This window comes from Manis javanica, chromosome 10 (assembly GCF_040802235.1).
Source record: "Manis javanica isolate MJ-LG chromosome 10, MJ_LKY, whole genome shotgun sequence".
Lineage (NCBI taxonomy): Eukaryota > Metazoa > Chordata > Mammalia > Pholidota > Manidae > Manis > Manis javanica.
The window spans coordinates 64,015,446-64,040,826 of record NC_133165.1 but is presented as its reverse complement, the minus strand read 5'-3'; the positions used below and the strand labels follow the sequence as shown (position 1 = coordinate 64,040,826).

Sequence of the window (25,381 nt, the reverse complement as noted above, 5' to 3'; positions counted from 1 at the left end):
TTTTGCCTTTTCATGGTAATAGAGATAGTTTGCAGAGCTGCTATGAGTGACAGCTGGGAGAGCTTTCCTTCTTGTTGGTTTGTGGCCTTCCTCTCCTGGGAGAATAGCTACCTCTAGTGGCTTATGCTTGGCAGCTGTGCGCAGACAGGGCTTCAGCTACCTGCCCGGTTGGTTTGGAGTTTATCTCCACTGTTGCTGTGGGCATGGCCTGGCTGGGGCTGCTCCTCCAAAATGGTGGAGCCCCATTGGAGGGGGAGCGGCCGGGAGGCTATTTATCTCTATAAGGGGCCTCTGTGCTCCCTGATGCCCAGGGGGTTAGAGTGCCCAGAGAGCCCCAGATTCTGGGTCTCTGGTCTAAGTGTCCTGTCCTGCCCCTTTAAGACTTCCAAAAAGCACTCTCCAAACCAAAACAACAACAGCAGCAATGAAAGAGAAAAAAAAAAAGGGAAAAACGCGTGATTTTCTTTGTCCTCAGGCGCCAGTCTCAGGCACCTGCTCACCAGTCTTGCTGCCCTGTTTCCCTAGTATTGGGGTCCCTGTCCCTTTAAGGATTCCAAAAAGCACTCACCCAAAAAAAAGGGGAAAACGTGTGATTTTCTTTGTCCTCAGGCTCCGGTCTCAGGCACCTGCTCACCAGTCTTGCTGCCCTGTTTCCCTAGTATTGGGGTCCCTGTCCCTTTAAGGCTTCCAAAAAGCACTCGCCAAAAAAAAAAACAACCACTCCCATTTCTTTGTTCTCCGGCATCAGCCTCAGGCACCCACTCACCGGTCCTGCTGCCCTGTTTCCCTAGTATCCAGGACCCCACGCATGCACTGTGTCTGCGCTCTGTTCTGGAATCCGAGGGCTGGGTGTTCAGCAGTCCTGGGCTCTCTTTCCCTCCGTGCTGACTCCTCTCCACCCGCCAGGGGCCGGGGGGAGGGGTGCTCGGGTCCCGCCAGGCCGGGGCTTTTATCTTACCCTCTTCGCGAGGCGCTGGGTTCTCGCAGGTGTGGACGTGGTCTGGATGTTGTCCTGTGTCCTCTGGTCTCTATTTTAGGAAGCATTGTCTTTGTTATATTTTCATAGATATATGTGGTTTTGGGAGGAGATTTCCGCTGCTCTACTCACGCCGCCATCCTGGCTCCGCCCCCTTCTCAAGTGTGATCAAGATTTTGAAGTTTTTAATTGGAAGTGGATATGATCATGAAAATGAGCTGTATAGCACAGAGTCCATCCCTCTAAAAATTTAGATTCTTTGGTGATGAGGCCAGTCTATGACTGCAGTGACGCTTACTCATCTGTCCTTGGTGGAAACAGTACTTAGAGAAACATAGGAGTTATCATTTGTGATTCAGAACCATGAGCAATAGGAATGCTAGAGGCAGAAAATGTGCAATTTCATGCCCATTGATTTCAGAGAGGATTTACAAATTAACCTGGCTTGAGATACTCCTCTTCCAACTGGCCTGCAGGCATCCCCAAGCAGCCCAGTTACCACAGACCACTTCTACAAGGTTAACCAGATGCTCAGCGGCCACAGTGCTCCTGTTTGTCCCTGCATGAAAATCGTAGGTTATTTTCTGTACTGGAGACCTTCTTGGTTCCAAGAGAACTGTACAGAGGCAAGGAGGTGACTTTGTGCCTGGAGAAAAAGAGTTTAAGGAGATAGTATCATGGAAGATTCTCCGACCTCCCCCCACCCCCATCCCCACTCCCCCCAGGCCCCTGCCGTGTCCCTGCTGTGAGGTAGGACAAAAGTTTTCATTTTCAATTGTCCTTTGCTAGCTATGGGTTATTAGCTCAAAACTATTTCCTTTCTCCACCTTAAAGTGTAAATTGACTAATATATGATTGTCACAATCAATAACTGCTTCAGGTAATCTGGCCTTAGATATATCCAGTTACCCCCATAAATCAGCCATTTTAGGACTGTTCAAGCCTTCAAAGTGTATCAAGAGAAGATGAAATTCACTCAAACCATAATCTTGCAACACTTTCATTTTCGTTTGAGGAAGTCATTCTATAAACAATTTGATAATTATAGTACGTGAAGCGTGGGGATATTGCTGTAGCCATTTTGCCAGCTCCTTTTGTGGACTGCCATGGACCCAGTCAAGTGACAATCAGGAAAGGTGTATCTTCACTACCTGTGCCAATATTTGTTGTTCAAGTTAGTTGGTGTATGGTGTTCCAAACGTTAATGTTTACACAGACCACCTGGAGATTTTGTTAAATGTAGGCTCTGAATCCACAGGTCCCTAGGGGTGGGGCCTGGAGGTCTGTATTTTTGACAAGTTCCTAGGCGATGCCCACTGTACTTGTCTATGGACCACATTTTCAGTAGTGAGCAGTTAGATAGTGGAGCAGAGAGGGAGAAAAATGGCCTTATAGGACAGGCCTACAGGAACATGAGCTGTATAGTTGTCATTCTTTTTAGCTGTACTATTTAATCGCTGTGATATAATTGTGATTAACATAATTGTAGAGGACATTCTGTCATTGTTAAAATAAAGTTAAGTTCTGTTGGAATGATATTTTCAATCAAAAGCAAAAGACCTGGCCCCCTTTGAGAACATGAAGCACACCTCTGGTCTGAATTATAAAACTATAAGGAACCTGCAGAGTCAAGGATATGTAATGTCATGCACATGCAACACAAATAACAAAAGAGAAGAGGGAAAGTAGGTGGTTGAAGGGAGGGAAATCATCTCTTAAGGGGACAGAGACTATAATAGAGCAGCACATCACCTCTGCCACCTGTCACCAAGCTCAAATCATTCACACCCCCTTCCAGTTTAAACTTAGTTATGTGGACCTCTTTACCCCATTAGGAAGGGGATAAAATTAATTCATGTAGGCAGGATCACATGTAAGCAGCTCTCCATGTCTTAGCCTCACCATGTCAAAGCAGTAGAAGTAGCTGGAAGCCCATGTAAGACCCAAAATCTTCTGACTCTAGGAAAGATTGAGGATGCACTTTTTGTTGGGCCCAAGAAAAACAGGGTTATTTTAATCAGAGATTAAGAACTATTTAGGATTGAAGAGTAGTATTTGGCCATATCTTTCAGTCTGCATTTCTTTAAACTCCGCAGGACACTATGCTTATAGTTCTATTGTCATAATTAGGTTCTATTGTCAAAACTGTTTAACAACTACCCTTCAGGAAATCTTGCTTGAATTTTAGGGTGTGCCATCAAACCGTCTATACAGCAAACTGAACTGGAGGTCTAGTGTCTCAAGAGAGAAACAGCTGACCTACAATATGTTCATGATTGGCTGGCACAAAGGACCCAAGTATTGAAAAGATGATGCTCCCACACCACACAAGACTTCTATGTTAGCTGAAAATTAAAATGGCCTGTTTCTTGGTTTTTCTGATTGCAAAATTCTGGCCAAAATCCATTGCAACAAAACTCCCTTTCTCTTCCTGCATCCCACCTCCACCAGTACCCTCAGTCCATGTTCATTTCCACCCCACCCCCCACCCCACCCCCGCCAGCTAATGAGGCACATATTCCAGTCTCAAACCCATCAAGTTCTAAGGATTCCACTTAAAGTTTTATTATTTTTTATCCACATTGATGCTTAGTTTGCACACAGTAGGCACTAAGATTTTTGAAATGCAATTGAATTCAAGGAACAGATTATTTCCTGCACAATGGATTTCATTGTGTTCATTCATGAAACAGAGTTTTCTTCTGAGTTTGTAATGAACACTGTGTCATGAGCTGTCTGTCTCCCCACTGCTAGGAAGTGATCATCATGTTTAATTGCCCAAAGTGCCTTTCTTTTTCCTAATTAAGAAGTTAAGGGATCTGCTGGCTTAGGTGCTTCAGTTATGCATAATTAGTTGCTAGGAATTGTTTAGTTTAGGCTGATTAGTCTCAGCCAAAGGAAATCGAGCTTTTTTCTTCAACAAATCCTTGAATACAGCTAGAGAGTCTTGAAACCATAGTTATATCTGGTTCCTCTGGGAAGCCCGGAACCCAAATGGGAGAGGCAGGAAATGGAGACAAGACCACCCTTATTACACATGGATGCTGTTTGATACCAAGCAACCATTTGAAGCTGTGGGAACATGAGGGGAAATGAGTCCGTTCCTCAAGATGTGATTCTCCCAGCTCCGACATGGGATTTGGTGGATATCAGAATACATTGCTTCTTAATGCCTGCTGTTTGCTTTCCAAGTTTATACACACCAGCTTCACTTGGAATATGTAATCAAAGCAAATGATCTGTATTTGCCCCTCCTGTGTTTGACACATGAAGAGACTGGCCAAACGGGGGGAAATGAGAGGGACAGATGGTCTCCCCTATTGTTCCACTTCTGTTTTAAGTATATGCTTCACTAAGCCCTTTCTGTGTCTCTGTCACAATGTCAATTGTCCATTTAGTGGAGGGGATTTTCCCTAGCCTCATGGGATGTCGCTGTAAAGGAGACCCCTGCTCTTCCTTCATACAACCAACATGCGCCCCATAACAGTGGGCAGCCATCATGTTGTCAGTGATTATCTAGCTGCTAAGATGTCATTTAAAAAAGGCTGACAGTTCTGATTCCCTGAGATGTCCTTAATGATTACTGCAGCATTCACTTCGGTGAGCAGTAGCTCACTGGCTGAATGTCTGCTTTGCCCCTTCACGACTTTCAGTAGGATCCCTCGTTGATGTGATCTATCAACAGTCAAGGCTGGGTGTCTAGTGAAAATCAGAATTCCTTTGTTTAAAGGCATTATTTTAAAGTTGTAGTCTGAATGAAAATGAAAGGAAATATATTTTAAAATTATTCTTATAAAGAGTCACAGATTTTCAACATACAATAAACCAATACTTAATAGTTGTTGGGTAATGATGTGACTTTAGAAAGAATAAGCAATTAACCCAGAAAAAGAAAATCACAGGAAGGAAGGAAGGTAGCTCATAACAAATGTTTGACTTTCCCCTGATGCTTCTTTACAATAAATGCTCTAGTTTGAAAAGCTGAATATAATTCAATCTTCTGTCAGCAAACACTTAATGAATGAACACTATGTGTCAGGCACTGCTCTGGAGTTAGCTTCTGAATGATTCCTTTCCTTGTTTTTTGACCTATTTTTTTATTTGTGTAATTGTGTGGAACTTGAAAATCTATATAATGTCTCCCTGGTGAAACAAAGAAGTATTAACAGAGATCTAATAACTCAGTGAAGTTATCGAAGCCCCTCCTGAGCAACAGTGAATTGTATTGGCATTTATTTAAGCTTTTGTCTTTAAAAAAAGTGAAAACCTAAAGGTTGATTTTTAAGTGTACTTCATTTTAGGCAGACAAATATGAGGAGGAGGGAGCAATGATATTTATATACACACAAAATGTATTGGCTATGGTTGCTCATCTCCGCGGGCTTCTCCAGGAATTAACGTCATGCAGAGTCTCTGCTGGAGTGGCGTGTCCGGTCTCTGACCTGTGTGGCACAGAAATATGACAGCCTGTTAAATCTCATTATCTGTCTAAGAGAAAAATAACATAAGCTGGAAAGAGCGTGGGAATAAGAGTAGAAGAAATTCAGTCTAGGTTTATTCTAGATGTGCGTCCTTTTATAAATTTACCTCTCTGGGCCTCAAGTCCTGATTATAAAATGAAAGGTTGGTCTGGATCATCTCTTGTAATTGTGAAATTCGAGTGATATATCTTCAAATCTTCATTAAGAGACACATGAGAAAACCATAATGAAAGACTTTATAGCTCTGCATGACTTTATTATGCTCAAGGCTTAAAAATGTGCCCCAGACATTTTTGTCCTTCAGTATCCTAATATGGAGCCATCAGCCACTGATTCATTCAGTATCTTCCCTCCATTATTTCAGAGTTTGAATCAAGAATTGACTTTTAAGTAAATCACATCAACAGGTACGTCCATTCTGTGAAGGGTAGCTTTTCATAAAAGGCCCATGATACCTCTTGGAGGTTTAAAATAGAAATATTCTTAGGAAAAGTTTGTTTAAAAGCATTTCAGTGGTACCTTGTTGCTTTGTTGCTATGCTCTCCTGACTCTCAGGATACATGGTGCCAAGATTCTGCCTCACTTCCATTAGGAAGCTTTGCATTCATCTGATTGACTTTAAGCTGTTCTTAGATAATACAAATTTATTTCAGTTTGGCCCTTTGACCAATACAACTTTTGGCTTCTAGACAATTATTTACTTAGCCTCTGCACAGCAAGAACATTCTTCACCCTGGGAGGGAGCTCTGGGGCTGGGGAATGGCTATGTAGAGGCTGACCAGGTGGCCATCGGAAATTCAGTTTCTACCTTGTAAGGACGTGCATAGCTAGACTATCTCAGCTCTAAATCAAGGAAATTGTTTTCAAATATAAATGAGAACAGTTTTATCAGGGTTGGCTACTTTTGTAATGCAAACCGGGTATATTTCTAAAGTGCTCCTTAAATAGAGCTTTAAGTGCAAAAAACAACAGAGTCCCTGGGCAAATCGCTTGTGGCCTTTTAAGAAAATCCAACTGGATTCAACCCAACACTTGAATTGGCTGGATTCTTGACAAATTGAAAACTAAGGAAAGCCTTTAGGCTTCCAAGATGCTGTCCCTGGCTCAGTGCTCTGTATTCATAAGTACAGTTCCAAAGTTTTGGATAAAGGAAATATATTTTTCACTGGTTTTAACAGAATTCAGATTTTGACATAAAGTAAGTTTCCTTTAATATGTTGCACAGAGCATATTGCCTGGTTATTAAGTCATCACTGTGAAAAAAGTACTCAAATACTCAGGTGGGACTGTTGGGACAAATGAAGACTTTGGTAGTATAGTACATTTTGTTTTGTGGTTGGTGATTAAACTCCGAACTGCATTGCAAAGAGAACAGTCTAATACCTAGCATACTGCTTCATAAGCAAAAATGACACTGTTCATTGTATTGGCATCTGAAAGTTGGTAGTTTATATTTATGGCTGGAAGAATATAAAGAATTGTGTGACAATTGGAATATAAACATAAAACAGCATGACTTCCAATTTTTGTCAATTGCAGCCTTACAACAGTGTTAATCTTTCCTTTTTGTCACTGCCTTTAAAGACCTTGTTAGCTTTATGAAGAAATCGTGAATCATTTCAACCAGAAGTACATCCTAGAAAGGAATTGAGTTGCTCAGTCTTGAAACACAAACCACTTAGTTGGGAGAATTAAGTTTTCAGATGATAAAGCCTCATTGCTGAATTAAATCCTTGTTTGAGTTAATAGTTTGCCATGCACATTATGGTTATTTTTAATCTTTTAATGATTTCCTATTACAGCTACAATAAACGAACCTAATAGTGTGGCCAGAAGTAACATTTGGGTCCTCTAGCTTGACTAGATAATTATTTTATATGATGTCTACTCAGACCATATACGTCCTATTCTTGAAAATGTTTCAGGTCGTCACTCAGACATCTCTTTTACTTTATAATGATGCCTCATGCAAACTAGTAAGAATTCTTCCTTTCTGTTTTTTAACACTAATATTTGCCATCCTAGGTCATTATTCCTGTACTCCAAGAGGAAATCCTTTTCTAGATTTGTTTTAAAAAGAAAACACTTAGAATTTGATGGATCCATCCCTCACTGATCTAGTTACCTGGTGTTCTGCTCATCCAGCTTCTTGCCTAATTCTCACAGACATACTGAGCTTCAGTCCTTCTGTCTTTTTAGTTGTTTTCTCTGTGGTTCTACAGGTTATTTTCATCTTTCTAAAAGAAGACATTTCAGCTCACTGCAATATATGTCTTCTTTTGTCAAACCATCATTCCTTCCCTGTTTTCAACCTAGCTTCTCTGTTCTTACCCTGAAAGTCCCTGTCCTCCATTTTGCTGTAAATGCCAGTTCACACTTCCAAGAGGAACCCACTAATTCTGTGTGTCTTAATTCCCCTGCAATACTAATGCTCTGCCATCTGCTTATCTGAAATATAACACTTACTTTTATTTCCCTCATTCTTGGTGCCCATTGAGCCATTTTATTCCTTCTTTGTCCTTCTGTTTCTTCTATTCACTGATACTTATTTATCAATGAATGTAGGTAACAGGCAATCATTTGTATATATTTGCATACTTGTTACCATATATGCCTTCATGTGCAGTATAGTTTCATCCTGACAGTCCTACGAGGTGAATGAGAAAGGATATATCCCTCTTTTATAAGAGACTAAACTGATGCTCAGAGCCTTTTAAATGCCTTGTCCCACAGCTGAACCAAGATTAGGACCCAGGTCAACTGACTCTTCCTAGTCTACCATACCATATCACCCCTCTCTGGCAGAAGGATTGCAATCCATTAAAAAATCTTCAGTGCATTAGAAACTGGATGGAAATTAACCAAAGCCTTCATTGTACCTTTGCAGATGAGAGCCCCTACAGTAAATCCGCCAGCCAGACAAAGCCACCTGACGGAGCATTGGCTGTGAGGAGACAGAGCATCCCAGGTTAGACCCCAGACTGTTGGATTTTTCAGCTGTTTTACTTTTGAACCCTGTTATTTGATGATCCTAACTAGTTCCAACTTGGTAATAGGAAAAAAAAAAAGAGTGCTGTTTCACAGAGTGTAGGTTGCATTCTATACAACTTGTTCAAACAATATTGAGGAAAGCCAGACTTTGGAAAAGCTTGCCAACTTCTGGGGATTCATCCTGGGTGCAGATTCTTTGTAAAAGGACTGAAATTTGTATCAGCTCTCACTCATGTACTCGCGCTCACCTCTGTTTTCAGGGGACGACATTCACAGCAGCTTCTGTTTCTTTACTGGGACATACCTGGCAGAACAAAGTGGTTTAAAATTGCTGTAGCCGATCACATATGTGCTGAATAACAAATTACTCCTTTCTTCTTATCTCTTTGAACTTAGGTTTACTTCCATTGGACAACTCTTGTAAAATTCTGGGACTCTGTTTCCTATGGAAGCTGTGATTAGTATTCTTGTAATGTAGTGATACTTGCTTTTCAACAAAACGTTTTGGAATAAATCTTAAAATGTATTTTACCCCCAAACGTTGATGTTTTGAAGCTCTGAATTTGAGAATAACACATAAGTTCTAAAATTAAAGGAGAAAGAAAATTCAAACTGTTGTTCATACTTTATCTGAACCAGGTAATTCCTGGAAAACGTCTTATGAAAGCCCCTATATTTAAGAGAACCATTAAAACCATTAATACTTTAGATATTCATTTTATATATTTTGTGTGTTTATATACTTTATATATTCTATGTGAGTAAATTGAGTACAGCTAACCCTTAGCTACAGGATTTTAGAGTACTGTAGTTAAATAATTCAGGAGAAAGAAAGAGTATTTCCACATTTAAGTGGAATGGTTTGGCCAACCTGTCAGTGAAAAGGGGATTTTTCCATTTGAATAAAGAGCAACATGAGTCCGCTTTCTGAGCAACCATCTTCAAGTGTATTATGTAAAAACAGCTTATTACTTTTATTCTTATTCTGAAGGTTTAGATTCATTATGAAAGCACACGGCTTATAATAAGGCATCCCGTAAATGTGTTACACATCCTTTTTAATGCGCATTGAAGATTCTAAACTAATTTCAATTCCATAATTAGGTGACATCCCTCAGTGCTGAGATTTCTTCTATTCCATCCTATAAAACAGCTTTCTTAGTGCTGAGACCATTTAAAAAGACTCTTCAGTCGGCTGTGGGCTATGATCTCTGCTTTATCCTTGTCAGCAATAAGGAAGTACCCAGAGTTTGAAGTTTAAGAATGCCAGGTATCCATCAATGCCTCGTGGCTTTTCCACATTGGCTGGTACTTAGTGTTTCTCTACTGGGAAGACTGAAGAGACTTCTCTATGTCCTTACCATGCCATGTGATATTAAACAAAAGCACCGACTTTAATCATTATTTGCCTTTCTGGGCTGTCTAATGTCATATTGTACTAAATTATAGAATGTTTGAGGGCCAGAGTTTTCCTTAATGCCATTAAGGAGTTTTTTAAGTTATGTGTTAGGTACACAGAACGTGTTGATCATAATCTTCACACACACACAGGTGTCTCTTCTTTATAGAATTTTTCCTTTGTTCCTCCTTTTGTCATTTGAAAAGTCATTGGCATTACGAGACTTTTTTGAGGCCTCATTGGTCCTTTCCCTGAAGTGTGAATATAAGCTAACACCTTTTTGTTCATCTCTGGTAAGGTAGCAGCCAGAAGGGTCAGGGGTCTTCAAAATCTTAGTTATTTGGAACAGTCCAAGAAAAAAGCCTTAACTGGCTAGAGGCCTAGAAAAGCAAGGTGGTGAATGGCTGATTATTGCTTACTGTTATCTTAAGAAGCAAATAAAGAGACTTCTTAGAAACTGCTTTGTAATTGACTTCTGACACTTGGAGTTCTGAACCTTGGACTGTCTTACTTAAAAGTACCTATCGTTCTGGCAAAAAGAAGGTTGTCTTCCCTGATTTTTGGCCAGATCACTGAAGAGAGATCTAACCCAGCATCCAGAAGGCTTTTAACCAGTCATGTTGTGTCTACCTTTACCCCTGCTGAGACCATGAGACAGAAATGCACATAGGACACTGCGGGGGAAATGCACACTCTGTATTATTCGCTGGAGCTTCAGCTGAGAAATCCTAAAGTGTTCGCCTCATGAAGGAAGTTAGACCACATGGAGCTGTGAGGGCCTAATGCTTTATTCCTTTCTCTTGTGCTCACCTCTCAGTCTTCCATCCCTCAAATGTACTTTACCACTCTGGGAACAAGGAAAGATGTGTCTGGAGAGAAGTGCTCCAAGGACTGAAGGAGGGCCTAAAGGAGTGCCTGGCCCATCTACAGTCCCTGGATCTTCTCAGGGAAGAGGCACCTCCCAGAGCCATTTTGCTGCCCCAGTTGTGGGAAGGAAGCGAACCCAAGGGAGCTGAAGCCTTAAAGGAGCCATGCCTTTTCCTCCCCCTGCCCCGAGACTGCCCTCCCAGTGGTCCTTTGAGGGTGACTGAATCTGACCATTCCTGTCAACACTTTCTCTGATGCAAGGGCTGAGGGTATAGGGGGAAGAGTGTAGGGTAGTGGCAGGCATTTGAGACTTCTCTATCCAAGTTTTATGAGAGCCTTAGCCATTCTTTGAAACTTACTCTACAAATGTAGACCTAGAGCTTCCCTGAGTAAATAATGGTACACATAGAGAGAGACATAAGATTTCTTAACATGGGCTCCACTATTTCCATGACATAGTAAAAGAGTAACTTTTAATTATTTGTTAGTCCCAAAGAGGTAACCTTGAATGCTAACAGAAATAGAATTTGCTTTCCATTCATATCAAAATCTACTCTCCCTGTATAAACTCAAAATTATTTCAGCAATTATTTTGTACTCCCAAGTCAGATATGTGTCTTTCATTAAAGACAATTCTAACTAAATCAATTCATCCCCCTCCTTTTCTCTTCTCAAAAAAAGAGAGGGATTAAACATCTCTTAGGAACAAAATGCATTTGCTTTGGATAAAGGGGAAATGCATTATTCATGTTGTTTGGAAACTTGTCGTTTTAATCATGTCTCTTTTGGCATTAAATGTGTTAGAAAAAAGACTTTTTAGGCTTTCATAAGGTTTTATAAAAATTTTAATAGTGATGATAGTAAAACCAAGTCCCTCTGACATTGAAGCTTAACTTTAGGTTAGAGACTTAACATTCTGTTGAGAAATATTACAGAAGAATATTTTCAACCTCACTTCTGCCCATTTTTTTTCAAAGAGAAGAGGAACTTCAAGTACAAAGATATTTTGAAACAACAGATTCTACCATACATCTATGTTTATTAGTAAAAGAATCTGTTGATCTCATTCTTCTTTATTTGAAGATTACTGGTAAATTGAAGTTTGACCGCTTGAAGGGTTTGTCCAAATTATTGACTTTTGGTTTGACAGACTTTGCAGTAATTGTAGCTTTTCCCACTTAGAGATGAAGTATTGATCGTGCTTGTCTAAGGTTAGTGAAGGGAAAAGACAGGATACTACACTAGACCTCAGGCCTAGAATTCGTGTATTTATTTGGCTTGCCTCCCCTTTCCAGGTAGGGTAGCTTTCTTCACTTATGCTAGTCTCTGCATATGAATGTGAATTCTGGGCAATTTACAAATGCAGAAAGATTTCAAGCACTCACATCTATTGCATTTTCAAAATTTGGTGCCCCAGGAAAATTTAACTCTGTAGCCAGAATGAGACCCAAAATTTTATCTGGGATTTTTTTCTCTCAGAGAATATAAGAAAAGATACTTACTAATTTGGTCATAATGGAATGAAATTGATAGCAGTCTTTGTTACTCCTCAATTTGAATATTTGCAGGGCAGGTAAAACTATGGAGCTGAGAATCTGAAATGTCCATTAGTCCAAGATGTGTACATTCACGCCATTCAGAATACATCTAGGAAGGGTCAACACCTATTGAAAAAGCCAAGTGTGGAAAATAATGCAGCACCCGAGGTACCATGGAGAAGCTGGCAACCTTGAAATAAGGGGAACAGGGCAGGCATTTTGAAGGTTCCATCCCCTATGCTCAGCATTTTCCTGTCTTTGTTAGCACACAATTTGATGCTTCACTGGTCTAAATTTTCATTATTATGGCAGATATATGGCGTGAGATTTACACTAGGGTTTTATGGCTATCACACTGTTCAGGTGTATGACAGGCATCTACTCTGACTTTCAGGCCTGGTTCTTCCTCTGCTTAGTTCCACCTTTGAGACCCTCCAGAAAACAGGCAAGTCTCAGGGAATGGAAACCACAGTTTGTTGTATCACCTTGTACGCAAAATACAGTTTTGTCAGTTGCACCTCAATAAAGCTGAGGATGAAAGAAGTAGAGGGCCATTAGATTTGCAATGTACTCTCAAATCATTTAGAAAAAAAAATGGATGTCTCTGCATGTATGTGTGGATGGAGGATGTGATGGAGTGCTTACACAAATGTTCCTGCAACTCACGTCATTTTCAAATTATTTCAAAACTGAAAAGTTTAGAAAAATGATGCTGCAGATGCTGCCTAAAAATGCTGAGTCCAACTCTGCTATTAGCAGAGGGATGATCCACATGGGAAAATAGCAAGGGACCAGCGCCTTTGCTACTCAGTGAGGCTGTCCCTATATCCCTAAAAGCATCCCAGTGGGCCAAGGTGAGGACAGCAGGGCAAGGCCAGGGAGTGCCCTGGCAGAGCCCCTTACAGTCAGCATCAAGAACTCCAAACAATGATTTCTAGAAGTGTCACTATTATTGAATATTTAAGAAACTAGCAACACTATATCACTTCTTTGGAGAAAAGTTGCTGAGATCACAAAGTCAAGACTCCTGGCAGCATTACCTATATGTCTACGATTCTGCCCACACCCCCGTTTGTTTGGTTTTTCCCCTAGTACTCATCCCTATCTGAAAGTAACTGCTCAGTTATTATTTTTTTCTTTCCCAGTCCCTCACTAAAATGAAAAATTCCAAAGGGCAGGTCTTTTATATCTCTTATTCACTCTGTCCCCAAGTGCGTTTAAACAGGGCTTAGCAAACGACAAGTATTCAGTATGTGTGGAACAGATGAGCAGGCAAAGATCAGCAGACAACAGTTCTCTCTGCAGTCTGTTACCTTAGGACCAGTACACTTCCCTACAAGAAAGTGTGACATTTGTATCTCTGCTTACCATGTATTTTTGACTCATTAAGTGCTGTACAGCAGCTATTCACATGGGCCTTGAGGCTGCACCAAATATAACATTTCTAAGAAAATTATCTGCTGTCCAAGACTAATGAATGACACCTAGGTCAGCCAGGAACCAGAGAACTTTAAAGGCCAGAGGTTTCCCCAGCCTCATTTGTTTCTGTTTGAGCAGAAATGTCTGTGCGGTACTGTAACACTGCAAAAAAACTGAAAGTCTGAGAAAAATTTAACATTAAAATTGACAAGATGAGAAGATTCATTCCAGCATTCTGCTATAGAAAAAGGCTAAGAAATAAGTGAAAATAGCTGGAGTCTATAAAAAGAGTGATGCAAAGCAGAACGTATTACTTACCATGGCAGGTGCACATTAAGGATTTCCCCCAGAGAACTGATCTGCTTCACGGTGTGGCTGGTTGTACATACTGAGTTTGCCTCACATAACACTGGGCAAAGCAAGCAGCTTGATTTGTGTGTTCAGGGCTGCAGCTTTCATTAACGATTCAGAGAAATGACAGTCTATTATGTTTGAACTGCTCTCACGCCTTAGTAAACACGGGGGAAATATAATAAAGTGGTTCATATGCAGCAAATGATTTTTAAACAGTAATTCTTCCAGCATGCAATTTAAAGGGAAATTATTTGTAGTGATTTGGTACCATGCCTTGGTATTTCCCAAGCCCCCACTGTGTTTCCAGAGTGGTGGCATTTGGTCAATGCCATGCTTCGGGTACACACAGTAATCAGACGTAGTGACTCTGATGGTAGCCAGCACAGCCTCCCAGTGCCTGCACAGCATTTTACAAGGAGGTTCAAGGAAATGAGCACAAGAACTACAAGGTGAAAGTTTTTCCCCTCTCCTGCTTTTGCACCAAAGAAAAAATTTTCCTACTCTCCAGGTTAGGAGACCTTCCATCTAGGGTCTTTTAATTAAGCGACACCAGAGAATTAGGCTTGTTGAGATTTGTATTGCTTGATTGGCAGCAGAGAATGTGAAGAAGAACCATCTCACACGGTTTACTGTAGAATAGAGTGGGTCCAAGAACACTATCTTATGCATTGAGTTTACGTGACCTTGAACAGCTTTCCAAATTTCAGTCACTCACATGTCATCCTCATGTTTGTTATATATCTGTGCTCCCCCACCCCATATAATAACTAATATGATTTTAAGTAAACTGAAATTGATTCACTTTTTTACTTAGCTTTATCCTTTTATTAGCTGTGATTTAATATGCTAATTATACTTTTCTTACCTAAATTTTTTAACTTCTAACTGAAGTTTTTAAAAAAGGTTTATGTGTCCCCTCATGTATACCCATCAGTGTTTATGGACAGCATACTTTGAGAAACACTGGCTTGGAAAGAGGTTCTTCTCAGAAGTAAATGACTTTGCGAACCCCAATGCCTACCTGTGCAGGGATGTGAGCAGTAGTTATGGATTTATAGTACAGAAACTGGTCATTTGAATGTGAGTGGGAAGCATTTGGGGCTTTTGCTGTAAAAATGAAAGAAATACTAGAAGAGAAAGAATTTACTGAACTTCTGAATATTAATTAATTGGACAATATTAACCCAAAGCCTAGGGAATAACAAGAATTCAGTCATCACAACAGTGGTCTAATCTAGAAAGAGCTTCAGGGAAACTGTAGATAATTATAAACACAACTTTTCCATTCATTTCATGCTACATTCCAAGTATCGGATTAACTGTTTTGGTCAATACTGTTTCGTGTCTTCCTCACAAAACCTGCAGGAAGTTTGTTCATTCCCTTGTAAGAGATGAGCAACCAGTTTTGGAGAGCTAAAGGAACTTTTCCCAAGGTCACAGGGCTAGAAAGTAGTGGAGATTGGATAAACCAGATAAACCCTAGATAAACATGAATTTTGACCAGAGTCCTCAGCAGGAAGTAAAAGGAGAAGATGGTGGAGAGAATCCTTTATAAGAATGGGGTCTAAAGACTTTGACTTCTAGAGGCCAATTGAGCCCTTGCTCAGAAGTATCCAGAAAATATAAGGTGAACAGGAGCCTCTGGTGTGGATGGCCTCTGCCTGTCCATGTCACAGAGTGCATGTCTGTCATCACTGACTGGTGCCCTTGATTAGAGATGGGTCAGCGAATGAAGGCTGGGTGGTCACAACGCCGTACAATTATTTCCCTAAGGAACTGAGGGCTCAGGGTAATGAAGGAGGAAAGCAGCCACCGCTTCAGGCTGTGCTCTCATTTTTTCTGTACATTTGTGATTTTCAGGGCTTCCGACTCAAGGAAAAAATTGAAATTGGCCAACCAGGCTTCTGAATAAATGTTCTTAAATTGGCAACACCATAATTCTATACTTATGTGTCCCATACCTTGGAATAATACAAAGCTTTAAGATAATACTGAATAAATGAAATTAATCACTTTGTTCTGTGGCAGAGCATTTAACCTTGCAAAGAGTTTCTAATATTAGTTCATATATATCCCACATTATCAGATTCAAAGAAGCAAGACTGACTCCCAGGTAAGTGCTCAATACATATGTTTTTATTTTGATTTTTCTAAAATTAACATTCTTATACATTTGTAAAGCCTATTACTGAACTAAATGTTAAAATACTGTTATAAAGATTTCTCCTTCAAAATTTTGGGGGAAATATTTTATAGCTCCTGGCAAATTTCTTTTTCTTTTTAGGAGTTTGATTGCACCCATGGTGCTTTCCTGCCTTCTGCATAACTTGCAGACTGCTTACACATTGATCCCACACCTCTCACCCTTGCACACTTCACTGCATTGCTATTTTTCTCCAGCCAGTCTTTTATTTACTCCCTAACTCCATTATAACAATAATGATCTCTCATTTTTTGACTCTGAGTTTTTATCTCAACTCACCCCTTTAGAGTCATCCAACATTTAATTACCAAACAACTTCTTAGGCACCTACTATGTGCCTAGTACTGTTCCAGATGCTAGGAATATTCTACAAGTCGCTTCTGTCCACCCGGAGTCACCATGCTAGTAGGCAAGGTAGACATTCAACAAACACGGGCAGCCTAACATAAGGACAGGCTTTGCTAAATACATTAAAGTGAAATAAACTAGTATAAGGAGGGCCAGAAAGACATGGGCTCTGTGTTTAAAAAGAGAGTCAAGGAAGCATGGCCTCCATGAGTAACATCCGAACAAGCCTAAAATGAGGAGGTCTGGAGGAAGAGGAGTCTGGGCCAGCAAGTGCACAGGACCTGAGGTCAGAATGAGCTTGGCTTGTTAAAGAAACAGAGAGAAAGCTAGTGTGGCCAGAAAGGGAGAAGCAAGTTTGAGAGTGGCAAGAGATGAGGTTGGAAAGAGAGAGAAAGGTAGGTTCTGTAGAGCCGATAGCCAAGGTAAGACTTTGGATTTTATTCTAAGTGTGACAGGAAGCCACCACAGGGCTGAAGCCATTGAGGTACTGATGCAATTTTTTAAATTTCTACCTTCTATGTGAAAATAGACTTTCAGGAGATGAGAGTGGAAATAAGGAGATCAGTGTCATTGCTGCATTTCAGACAAGAAATGACGACTTGAATAACGGAGGTGGAGGTAGTAAAAAATGGCCAAACATCAAAGAAAGAAGCCAAAGAGCCTGCTGACAGAGTAGATGTGGAACGTGATAGTCTAGGATGGGTCCAAATATTGCTGATAAGATGAATAAGGTGGAGACTGTGGACTGGCCATAAGATTCTTCTGTAAGAAGGGGTTTTTTGGTGACTCTGACCAGCAACATTTCAATGACATGTGGGAGCAAAACCCTGATTGGAGTAGGTTGAGGTAAGAATAGGACTTCTGTAAACAGAGGCAGAAAAATTGAACAATTCTTTTCAAGTTTCAAAAAAAAAAAAACTATCAAGAGGAGCAGAAAATGGAACAATAGCCAGAGGGGACTTGTGGCCAAGGGGGACTTTTCTTTTACATGTGACAGAGGATACAGTACATTTGTGTACTGATGTGGCTGACCTAGTGGAGTGGGAGAAATTGGTGCAGAGGAAGAGGGGATAAAAGTGAAAGCAAAGTCTTTGAAGAGGGTAGGGCAGGACTAGAGTTGTCAGCAGGGGGAAGGCAGGCAGAGTCCAAGGACACAAAGGCAGGAGGGTGGTAGATTTCCTGCTGAGAACATCTGTGAGTCCTCTTCTGATGAGTGCATTTTCTTAGTGAAGTAACTGATGAGGTCATCACAGAGTAAGGAGGGAAATGGTGTGTTACGGGTTTGTAGGAAGAGGAGGTAGCATTTTAAAGCCTGGTAGACGAGATTGCTGAGGGCAATGTCCCAGCATTACCATGCAGCCCAGTAGATCCCTAACTAAATAGAACCTTCTTCTCTCTTACAAACCCTGCATCTTCAAATCAAAAAGGGATAAAATGAACTTACCCATCTAATGCTGAGGCCCCATGTCATCTCTATCTATCAGATTCCATTTCCCCTGGGAGCCCACCTGTGACGCCTCCTTTCCACAGTCATTTCTTGTTATGAGAACTGAGAATATTATGTGTCTTTATTCAGCTTTTTGGCAGTTCAGCCTATTCTGTTTTAACTGGCTCTGCAGTGGTTTTCTTGGGTTCGAGACTTATCTCTAAGTTTACAGTCCTTTAAGTTCAAGAAAATATTTCTTAATTAAAAATTCACCCACAAAGTTTCATCCAGCAAGGTTCATAGCTGTGTGCAGTCCATGTATGTTATACTAAAGACTCTCCTTTCATCACCTACCTTAGCATCTGATCACTATTATGCATCAACCCTTATTAAATAATGAGATGGAATGACAAATAACAACTCATGGTACCCTTACTGCTCTTTCTTTCATATACACCTAAGCCTACCTCCCTCAGTCACATGCATGCACATACACACACACACTTTCCATTGTCCTCTTTCTGTATAGGGAGCTTCTTCTGCTTTAATGTTTTTAGAGATAGCCCCCATTTTTTTAAATCTCTGCATGTTAGGAAGTAGCCCTTACGCTGATTAGCTGAAGTTTCTCCCCTTGTACCTCTACCCACCCATTGGCTCTTCTAATCCCCAAAGTAAGTCTTTCAGGTACTTTAGTAAGTCTCGGTAAGTTTAGTAAGTTGAGGCAGGTCAGTAAGTCTCTGGTACTTTAATGACCTGTTGTCTCTTCTCTGAGTTGTTGTTTAACCAGGTAAAGCATGTTCCTTCTTTCAGCCTTGCCTTCTGGGACATTTTTTCCACACCCTGGTGGTCTCTCCCCTGTTCCTCAGTGCTCTTTAGCATGTGGCAGCTAAAACTGAACCCCTTGCCCAGCTAAAGAGAAAAAAATACAAGAAAACCATTACCTACCCTGATCTACATGTTCCATTCGATGAATGCAAATTAAGATGGTAGCTTTAAAAGACATAGGAATGTTTGTTTATATTGAATGCAGTTGGTAGGTCTTGTTCTCATTCTTGTGAACTGCTTTTAAGATCTAGGCTTCCTCTCTTGAGCTGTAGCTCTCCTTACAAGTCTGGGCAGCACTGCATCCTTCCTTCAGTTGTCTGCACGTTTATTGCTGTTACATTCAGCTGGTAAGGTTTAAGAGGAGGGGAGGAAGCATACTAACAATTGCTGGACGTCTATCATGTACCAGTCTTATTTATTTAGAAGAGATAGTTAATTATCCCAATTTTACAGAAGAATTAAGGCCCACAAAGGCTGAAGTAACTTGCCCAAGTTTACCCAAAAAAGCTGGTATTTGAGTTTAGAATTACCTTAATTCAAAGCCCCTCACCTTTCAGCTATGTGTCTGCTCTTGAATGATTCAGCTCATCTTTCCAACATGGTAGATATAGTCTCTATTCCTGTTCATCACATATATTTACTGCTCTTCTTAGCAGTGAATTAGCCATAATTTGATAAGCATTTAACCATGCTAAGAATTTTGAGCATAGCAGTACCAAGGACAGAGCTCAGCAGCATCCGCACCACCAGTAACTTGATCCATTAACACTGATTGGCAGGCTTTGGGCATCCTCAGTGAGCTTGAGAGCCCCAGACTTTGAGTGGACAGTACTCTCATCTGTCCACGGGCTATTATGAGAGTTCTTTCTCAAAGCCCACTGAAATATTCAAATATGTGCCTTATTCTTCAGTGGTATAATGATCCTTTCTAAAATTTTGCCAGGATGTGCCATCAATTCCAGAGACCCAGAATTTCCAGAGCTCCTTACTATAGCAATTGAGATGTATACTCATTCTTGGCATTGTGGCATATCATTCATTTTTATCTTTATTTCATGATCACATCTGAACATTCTTTTAATTCTCTGGGAGGTAATTTTTCCAATTCTAGAAACTCAAATGTAATTTAAACAGCTAAGGAATATTCTTTTGATATCATTTTACCTAGCTTTGGTATAACTTTCCTTTTTAATCTTAAGTTCTATCCTTTCTAGTTTAAAATTAGTGTGCTTAGAAGCCACTGGAGATGCATCACTGGAATCGAGTAGCACAGCATTTCACCGTACTTTTAAAAGCACCTTTATGCCTGCTCCTACCTGCAGTAGGCTTCTTCCCCATTTTCTTCTTGTTCTGGCCTAGAGAACTTGGAAAAATTCTTCTAGCTGTCCTTAACCTCCTGTTAGCTATAGTTCTTGCATGATAAGTTGTCCATATTCTAATAAAGCACAATCAAGAACTATTCTTTCTAGGAGGCAGATGAAGGTGGTAGTAATTACAGTGGCAGGACCTCCTCTTCTGCTCTCCAGGCACAAGGATTAAAGGGAAGAAAGTGCTCAGAGTTTGCAAAAAAAGGAAATAGCAAATATTTACACTGCTGATTATGTCAAGTGCTATCAAGGATACAGAAAATAGAAACATACTGATAGGAATATAAATTTTTTGGAAGGCACATTAACAGCATCAGCCAAAATGTTGAAAAACATTTCTGGGAATATATCCTTCAGCAATCTCCACATGTGTGCACAAAGATGTAAACATACTCGCCTACTTATAAGATGTGGTCATTTTGGAAACTCTTCCCAGCCCAGTAAAGAAATATTTTGAAAAAAATGTAAGTAGCTCCCGAACAACCACTGTCACTTCACCTGTGCCTCGGAGGGACAGCACTGTTGGCTGTGGGGGAGGCTGGCTCTGCTGATAGGACGGGACGTCTCCCAGCTCTGGAGCCTCCTGTTGAAAAGTGGGAAGCGAGAGTCCCCTCAGTCAGCTGTGAGTGGACCGATGGTGTGTGGCTGACCATGAAAATGGGCAGGACTGAGAATAACTTGTGCCAGTAAATCAGCAGACAGGCAAACCTTGTTAGGAAGTCTTTTGGCACCATTTTTCCAATGGCATTTGCTCACTTTGTGTCTCTGTGTCACATTTGGGTAATTCTCACAATAGTTCAAACTTTTTTATTATTATTATATCTGTTATAGTGATCTGTAATCAGTGATTATGACTCTCTGAAAGCTCAGATAGATGGTTAGCACATTTTAGCAATAAAGTATATTTTAAGTAAAATGTGTACATTTCTTTTAGACATAATGGTGTTGCACACTTGATAGGCTATAGTACACTGTAAACATAACCCTGGGAAACCAAAACTATTTGGCTTGCCTTATTGCAACACTTGCTTTATTGCAGTGATCTGGAACCAAATGCACACCATCTCTGAGGCATACAGAGATGTTCATTGAAGCCTTGCTTATTAGTAAAATATTGTGAACAACCTAAAGAATCTGTTAATGGAGGAATGGTGAAACAAACTAGGGTGCAGCCAACCTAAGATTAGAAAACTATTAAAAAGTATGAGCTAGACCTCTAGGCCATGCCAGGAAAAGATCCCCAGGACATACTGTTATGTTGAAAACAGCAAGTTATCATTGTGTTGTTTAATGCAATGTAGGTTAAATGCAGTGCCTGGAAAGGGAATGGAAGTTTGGGTGCACTTTGACAGTGGTTTCCTCTGAGCTAAAGAGGGGTAGATGGAGCATGTGAAAGGGTGCCCTCAGGCTTTCCTCCTAATCCTTCTGTGTCATTTGAATCTTACACTAAAAGTGGTTGTGTGATACCTGGGTAATTCTTTAAAATACTATAATGATAAGAAGGAATATTAGTGAATTGGGGCTGCCTGAAAGAACCCAATCTCAGTGGGCATATCAGACCCAACCCTGCAGGTGGAGAAGAGAAGGTGGCATCTCTGCCAGCTGACACTGCATAGAGCCAACAACCTTATAAATATTTGCACAGGTGTCAAGAAGGCCATGTGCAAGAAGAAACAACGGAAGTGTGAGGGTCTCTCTATAGCATCTCACTACGCTGATGGACAGTGACTGCAGTGGGGGTGGGGGACTTATAATATGGGTGAATGTTGAAACTACAATGTTGCTCATGTGAAACCTTCATAAGACTATATATCAATGATACCTTAATTTAAAAAGAAAATGTGAAGTTCTCACCATTCATAGGAGTAGGAGAAAGCAGAACATTTGAAACAAAAATGATCACTGGTTTCAAATATTTTAAGTCACATGGAAAAGGGATCAATGTGTTCACGATCTTAGAGGTGTAAGTAGAACTTACATATCAGAGGTCAACAACCAGCATCACTCCACCAGCCGAGGGAAGCCTACTGATGTGTTTATGGGGCCAGCAAATGACCTGAGGCAGCACCTATTGTTCTTCACTCTGTTTCATATCCACGCCTCAACTGATCGGCTTACACACAGGCTGCTTCATTCACTTGGTGTGTCTGATTAGTACTTGCGTTCGGACTTTTGACCCGAACTCTAAGTGTTAAGTGACAGGAAATCAGATTTGGAGCAACTCAAGGTGGAACTTTCTGAGAAGTACAGAAAGAGACACAGGCTCTGTAGTTAGCCTGTCTTGTTTGAATCGCAGCCCCTCCACCTGCTGCTACGTGGATTTGGGCTGGTTGTATAAGTTTCATGCTTCCTATATCAGCTGTCCTGTTTTACGAAATGAGAGAGTGATGAGGACCAAGTAAGTCAGTGCCTGGAAAGCATCTCCTGGAAAGCATTATCTATTGCTGTGTAACAGTGTTCACACACTTAGAGTATAAGACATATTTATTATCTCATGGCTTCCATGGGTCAGTTTTCTTTGCATAGCTTATCTGGCCCTTTTTTTAGGGTCTCGCAAAGCTATAATCAAGGTGTCAGCCAGGCCTGCAGTCTCATCTGAGACTTGACTGGGGAACTGTCTGCTTCCAAGCGCACTCACAAGGGTTGGCTGAAGTCCAGTCTTATGTGCAGAATCACATACATGAGATCACATACAGCCCTGCACCTTTGCCATATTCTGCTGGTTACATACAAGTCACGGGTCACACCACACTTGAGAAAAGGGAACAGTGATTTGACAGATAGTAACTGCACTAGTTGGGGTGAGGATTTATTAATGTAGATAACTGTTGAATCACTATGTTGTATTCTTGAAACCATTACAATATTGTGTATCAACTATACTTCAAGAAAAAAGTACCCCAAAAAAGTCAAAATAAAATAGAGGGGACAATGCAAAGGCTCATGATCAGGAGTTAGGGGTCATGGAGAGCCACCCTAGAGTCTGCCTACCGTGGCATGCTAAGTCAGGCCTCATCCATGGAAGGTGCTTAATACATGAAGTTATTCATTGAAACCATCTGAAGAAAACATAGGTAGCTTTCTGAAAAGATTAGTTTCTCACACCAGGGCTATTCAGACTGGTACTGGATGGTAACCATGGACATGTAGCAAAGAAGACCAAATGGAGGTGGGTCCTGGACCAGACAGCCTTTCGGATCACCTGTGACTTGCTGCGGTCCTCAGGCAAGGCGATGAGCGGCCCCCATTTCAGAGTCGCTGCCCACGCTCGTGCTGGGCTCGTCGCTGCTCTTCTCTGTGCAGGCTATCTTTTTCATTTTTACCTTGCTTCACCTGTGTAAAGGAGGGAACTTAAGCATCCCAGATAATTTTCTGAGAATTCTAGGAGTGAATTTGGTCCCTCTTAAAACAGCCCAGCTTTGGGGGTGGGGCTCAGGAGGGAGGAAAGAGATATATTTCACCTCTAAGATTTGCAGACACCAGGGCCCTATTTTCAGCTTGTGTCTTTCAAAACTCTAACATGGTTTGGGTACCTAGACTGCATTTGATAAAGGCTGTATAACATTGTTGGATGTTTCCTGGAAGGGGGGAGATGATAAATAGGACTTCTAGGCTTTCCTTAGAAAGCTGCCAACACACCAGGGTTTTTACATATATGAGTCCCTCCCCAGCCAAGTCACAGGCCTCCACTGTTGGTATAGAAGGTTTGGTAAATATGTACATTCTGTGTAGTAGCTCAACCTTGGAAAAGGGTGGATAAGGCAATTCCATTATGGTAGCATAGAAGCCAGAAATGTGCTTTTTATGCTGGAGAAATTCTTGATTTAAGACATAGATGGCCATGGCCTTGCGTGTGTATTTCAGTGTATATACCAGCAGTATTTCTGCACTCAGCCTCTGAAAAATGTGACCAGAGAACCATATGGGCCACACACGCAAACACCCAAGGTACCCTGAGTCATGCTCTCGGCCCTGCCCTGCTGGGGAGGGTTGATGGGAATGACTAAGGCACAGTTTAGCCATGCTAGGCACTAAATATTAGAAATACAATAACCATGAAGCATCCCTATTATTTCTTTAATTCAAGCAATTTCCCAGTAGAGTGTTGAAGTGTTAATCGCTTCTGCACTTCTTTAGTTGGCTGATATGTCCTGTCTCACCTGGCTAAGAGAAGCAATTATTGTAATTCTCTCCTGGGCTTGGTGAGATAGGCTGTAATGGATTTTAAAGGAATTGAGAGGGCATAGTGCTTTTAAAAAGAAACCGTTCACTGCTCCGTTCACTTGGTAACATGGGTGGATATTGTACCAGAGAACATGATGAATCTGTTAGAGGAAAATGTGTGATGGGGAAAAAAAGACTGTATTTTTTTCAGGAAATACGTATCCAGATTTCAGATATGAGAAAAATATCTTCCCATATGTGTGTATATCACTGAGTTGAACAAAGATTAAACAAAATAAAAGAAAAGAGTAAGCCTTTTCTTTAGATATTCAACAGGGCATATTTCTCATGAATTTCAACAGAAAGTTGTTATTTTCTGGAACTGGTGTGGCTTTGGCAGATGGCTAACTCAATTCAAATCAGTAAATATTCTTTTACCCGGTGTGTGAAAGTAACTTTCTCAATCCACTTGAACCACACTTTTGTTTTAGTATTTCATACCTGGATTCCAGAAGAAAAAGAAACATGGTCTTAGAATTTTTTATTAGAATTTGGAACTTTTTTTGGATGAGTCACTTTGGCAACTCATCTAGCCAAGGTAACCCATGTTAACCAAAATGATGTACCAGAAAGAAGATTGAATTTAGAGTTACAGCACCTGGTTTTAAGTTCTAGCAAAATGATTTTCCTCCTATGGTGTCCTTAGGCAAGCCATGTAACCTTGCAGGGCTTCAGTGTTTTCATCTTTAAATCCTGGGTTTCTGTGAGAATCAAATGAGAAAACGTACATGACTCTGCTAGGGAACGCCTAAAGAGCTATACAGATGTAACATGGTATCATTGAAGGAAGAGCTAGGTTTTGTGACACCTAAAGCTTGTGCAATTTGAGGGGAGGCAGCTCTTTCTAAAAAGAGCACACTGCTATCATCTTCAAATTTTACAAAACCATGTGACCATGTGAGCATGACCCCTGCCCGGCTTTGAATGAAGCCTGTGGCCCTGAAGGTCCTAGAAAGTTAAGAA

The 25,381-nt window shown here is 40.7% G+C and overlaps 1 protein-coding gene across 7 annotated transcripts in view; it reads left to right on the top strand.

Moving 5' to 3' along the window:
• GRIP1 (glutamate receptor interacting protein 1) overlaps positions 1 to 25,381 on the top strand; it is a 643,653-nt gene that overhangs the window by 457,662 nt on the left and 160,610 nt on the right. For 6 of the 7 annotated variants that reach the window (XM_037007167.2, XM_037007164.2, XM_037007169.2 and 3 more), the window contains exon 2: positions 8,345 to 8,425. The exons of the other annotated variant lie outside the window; for it this stretch is intronic. In XM_037007167.2, the coding sequence (XP_036863062.2) occupies positions 8,345 to 8,425 (81 nt within the window). The remainder of the gene's footprint in view (positions 1 to 8,344; positions 8,426 to 25,381) is intronic. 7 annotated transcript variants of the gene reach the window in all.